At 41.3% G+C, this 4,662-nt stretch overlaps 1 protein-coding gene across 1 annotated transcript; it reads right to left on the reverse strand.

Annotated features, from left to right (window-relative positions):
- Positions 1–2,875: 2,875 nt before the first annotated feature.
- On the reverse strand, positions 2,876–4,195 carry LOC136499494 (uncharacterized). Its single transcript, XM_066495127.1, has one exon. The coding sequence runs from the start codon at positions 4,193–4,195 to the stop codon at positions 2,876–2,878; it is 1,320 nt and encodes a 439-aa protein (XP_066351224.1).
- Positions 4,196–4,662: the final 467 nt, after the last annotated feature.

Genomic DNA, 4,662 nt, shown 5'->3' on the forward strand with positions numbered 1-4,662 from the left:
GCCTTTTGGGGAGATCTTGCGGGCTGCCTCTGCGCAAGAACCGGCCAGGCTGACGTGGGAGTCGGCTAGGCCGGCTGGGCCGCGTGGCCAGCATAGGAACAGGCCAGGCCGGGTTTCAAGCCGGCTAAGCTGGGTGGTCGAGCACGAATCGGCCAAGCCGGTTGGGAAACCGGCTATGCCGGCTTCTGTGCTGCAGCTGTAGTGTATCGCGTCCTGTGAGTCTCGTAGCTCTGTTTCGTGTCCCGTTTAGTGGTGCTCTGGAAGTTTCTCTCAGTCCTCAAGTCACTCGGAGATTTTGAGACGGACTCTTGCTTCGGTGCTATTGAAGTTGAGAGTTCCATTTTGGGTTTCGGGTTGGGAGTGTTTTCCTGTTGTGGTTTGTGTCCCGCTGTGTTCGGTCATTGCCGAGAACATCCAGCCACCAGTTGGCTCGCGGGCACCATGTGTGTGAGTTTTGAAGTTTTGGGGTTTGTTTCAGTGGCCAAAGTTAGAAATAATTTGTTTGGCTCCCATTCACTCCCCCTCTGGTCACCGTTCTCGGCCCCTCACGACTAGCTAGCCTATTAGTTGTACCTATTTGGATCCAAAAGAGATAATTATTAGCAGATAGTATCTATGGGTATCAAACGTGACCCTAGCTTTTGTTTTTTTATTCGATCTTTCGGACCCACGTCTTATAAAAAAGCAGTCCTCATCTTCTCGGAGGCTCTACACCAGGTTTGTCATCGTGAGAAGGCACCAGGCAACATGTAGAAGCTTCACGCTGCTTTCCCATCTTCTTCCCTCAAGGCCTTTTTTTCTCTTCCCAACTCAAATACTCCCTCTGCCCAAAAAAATACAATTCTCACTTTTTAGGAGTCAAATAATTTGAACTTTGAGTAAATTATATAAAAAAATACTAACAATCATGAGTCAGTTTGACTGAAGATATAAATGTTAATACTATTTACTGTAAATTTGGTTAAACTTGAGTTAGTTTGACTGGCACAGATCTATAATTATATTCTTTTATGGACGGAGAAAGTATGTTCCAAAAACCAGGACCGTGAGCCTAATCCAAACCATTGCTCGAGCGTTCTCGACCCGTTATATTATATTCTCTCGAAGTATTGAGGATGGGAATGGCCGACCCGGCTTCATGGCCTAAAGGCCAGCTGACCTATTTCACTATCAACACTTATAGAAATGATAAGATATAATATTAAAAAGTATCATGATACTATCAACACTTAAAAGATAAGATACAAGATTGAAAAGTATCATGATAGTAACACGTTAAGGTTATTAGTAATGTGTCAAATTAAATAAGTTTGCAAGTGAACCATGATATTAGTTTTATCTATTTTCACTTCAAAAATATAATATTCCTCGATGTACTTCCAATCATGGACATGTTTATAAGTTATTATGACCAACTGTGTTAATTAAAATAAAGAAGACTAATAAATTAGAAAAATATTATTATTATATGACAAGTGGGTTGACCCATTTTGTTCGTTAGGTCAATAAGTTCCTGTCCATTTTAGATTTTGAGATCGGCCTGGATCGAGTCAACTACCCAATGGGTTGATTTGGCCCGTTCCCATCTCTAATTGAGGCCGCAAGCGCCACACGAGAAGGATAGGTTGTGCGCTCGACAAGCATTGCAGCCGCGAGGGCCGCATGAGAGGGATGGCCGCACCCTCAGTCGCCAAGCGCAACGGAAGTCACAAGCGCCTTCTATGGCCTCACCCTTGCCTACTTTGAATTAAGGCCTATAGTGATCCAAGTGTTGATGTGAAATTACGAGGGTTTAGCGCTACCTTGGTTATTAAGGATTGGTTAAATCAACATATAATAAGACTTCTAGTCCATAAATCACTCGTCGTAGGTGTACTAGTGATAGTGTGCGGTTCATTTAGCTGCAAAATGGATCTAGACTGTCTGGACTCTGGAAGCTACAGTGTAGGGCGACCATAGAGAGGGGGCTACTTGCAGCACTCGTCGGCACTCCAGCAAAGGGCCATGGAAAGCTCCATTTCCCACCCTTAATTAACCCACTCCTCCCGTCCAGTTTGGATTAGGAGAATAGAATATAACAGGTCCTGCTATCCCACTACCGATTGAACATTAAATCCCAACCCACACAGGTTTAGAACCTGCCATTTCCCAGAACCCAATTAAACACCACCTAAGGAACATTTTAGGACGAAAAAAAAGGAGTACCTAAAATATCTTTTTGTAACAAATGCAAGTAATATTTCGATGCACATTCAGGGGCTTTAGGTTATTTTTAGTAATATCAAATACGGATAATTTAGATGTAAACTTAGGGTAACTTTAGATTATTTTTCATAAAAGCATATGTGGGTAACTTAGATGTGAGGATTCTATGAGGTTTATTTTAGGTTATGCTTTGGAAGAGGTGGGTAATTTAATTATAGATTTGTGGTGTTACTTTATACTGTTTTTCATAATGACATGTGTGCAATTACATTATAAGATTTACTTGATTACTTTAAACTATTTTACATAATGGCAAATGCGGTGATTTTTTTAGAAAAAGAAAACTCACGTGGATCTCGATGATGTCTATAAGTGTAGTGAATTGATGGCCTCTCTCTGTTTTTCTTTTTGTTTCTTTTAAAATGACTGATTTATCTTTGTCTCTAAAATGCTCCATGAGGATTAACATGGAGGCTCAAATGAAGTCACTAATTAGTAATAGCTCATCTAATAATAGAGTCTTGTATTTTTTTGAGCGAAAAATACAGCAGGGGAGGCCTCCACTGTGAGATTTTATTAAAAAGCAAAAGCCAGAAACTGTACAGAGGAGAAAGAACAATAAAAACAAAAACCACCCAAGAGGCTGAGGGAGCCACTGGTAAGCTAAGAACTAAGAAAAGGAGTCTATACGAAGGAGGAAAACAAAGTGCTTGTCTTCAGACATTCTAAGAGCTTGAAATCTAGCCTCATCCAAAAAGGAGCATTTCCAGGAGGAGAAAGAGGGTCGTCCTCTGTCAAATATAAAGTTATTTCGCTGCTTCCATATGTGACAGGCAGCAATGATGAAGATCTCCATAAAGAAGGAATTTTGATATTGCTGTTTCAACTGCATCATCATTTGGAAGAAATCACTTTGAAAGTTCCAGTGCATGTTCAAGTGTTGCCAGCAGGCCTGACTGAATGGACAGCTGAAGAAGAGGTGGAAAGCAGTTTTCTCAACATTCTGAATACAGAGAATGCAGTTATAGTTATTGCCCTCCAACTTGTGCTTTTTCCTTTTAAGAAGGTTCCTTATGTTTAGCCTATCCATAATCAGGAGCCAGGAGAAGACTTTAAGTTTGTTACTGCATTTTGAGTCCCAGATCCACAGAAAAGGAGCAGGGGGCTGAACATTTCTGTAGGGAAAATTGTAGAATTTAGAAGATGTATGGCTGCTGCTTTCCCAAATATAGTGCCAAGAATCTTTTGTATTTTGTTGAACCTGTATAGATTGAATGTAGTCTTGCATTCTTTGATATTCTTGATAAGCTTGTTCGGACAGAGGAAGGTGGAATTGTGACTGGAGGTTGTTGTTTGAAAGGAACTGCAACACAGAAATCTTCTTGTTTTTGGCAAAAGAGAAAAGTCTTGGAAACTTGCTCTGCATGACATTGTCATTCCAAAGGTCTGACCAGAAAATAACAGTAGATCCATCCCCGAGTTTGCAATTAATGATTCCTTTAAAGAGATCACAAAGTTTCAGGATATCCTTCCACCAAAAAGACCCTTTATCCATAGTTGCATGTGGGATGTCACCATTGGAGTAGTGAGCATGCCAAACAAGCTTGACCCAAGGAATCTCTTTCCTATTGTAGAATTTGTCTAGGTGTTTAAGGAGTAGAGCAGAGTTTTGGCATCTAAGATTGATGATACCGGGCCCTCCCTTTCTTTTTGGCTTGCTGCATTTTTTCCAGGCCACTAGAGGTTTCATTTTGGCATTGCTGTCAGAGCCTCTCCAAAGACAGTGTCTTCTTGCTCTGTCAATGTACTCTATAACTGAAATAGGCAGCTGAACAGTGCACATGTCATAGGTAGGAAGAGAGGAGAGGACTGAGTTCACTAGCTCTAGTCTTCCAGCATGGGAGAGAAAATTTGTAGTGGTTGTAAGTCTTCTTTCAACTTTGTTCATGATGAATCCAAAGTGCTCCACTCTCGGCTTGGTGGTGCCCATTGGCAATCCAAGGTATGTGAAGGGGAGGGATTCCAGTTTGCATCCAAAAACCCCAACCAACTGATGAGCTTTCTCAGTAGAGAGATTTAGAGGCACCAAACAAGACTTTTTATAGTTAACCCGAAGTCTAGTTGACTGTGAGAAAGATTCCAGCAATCCTTTTAGAGTGAAAAGTTCCATTTGGGAAGCTTTCATGATGAGAATGGTGTCGTCCACATACTGGATAATAGGATACTGAGCTGTTTCATAGGAGGGGATAGGGAGATCAAATAGTCCTTCACTGTGACCTCTGTTAATAATGCACTGAAGGAGATCCGCAGGCAAAACAAAGAGAAGGGGAGAAAGAGGATCTCCCTGTCTCACTCCACGTCTGCATTGGAAGTGTTTTCCAGGCACTCCATTAAGAAGGATGGAAGAGGTTCCTGAATCAAGAATTCGTTGGATCTAGTCATACCAAGTATCATCAA

The sequence above is a fragment of the Miscanthus floridulus genome, chromosome 13 (assembly GCF_019320115.1).
Source record: "Miscanthus floridulus cultivar M001 chromosome 13, ASM1932011v1, whole genome shotgun sequence".
Taxonomy (NCBI): Eukaryota; Viridiplantae; Streptophyta; class Magnoliopsida; order Poales; family Poaceae; genus Miscanthus; species Miscanthus floridulus.

What these genes read in the sequence shown, in the direction of transcription:
- LOC136499494 (XM_066495127.1), bottom strand. Translation starts at nt 4,195, where the DNA reads ATGGGCACCACCAAGCCGAGAGTGGAGCACTTTGGATTCATCATGAAC.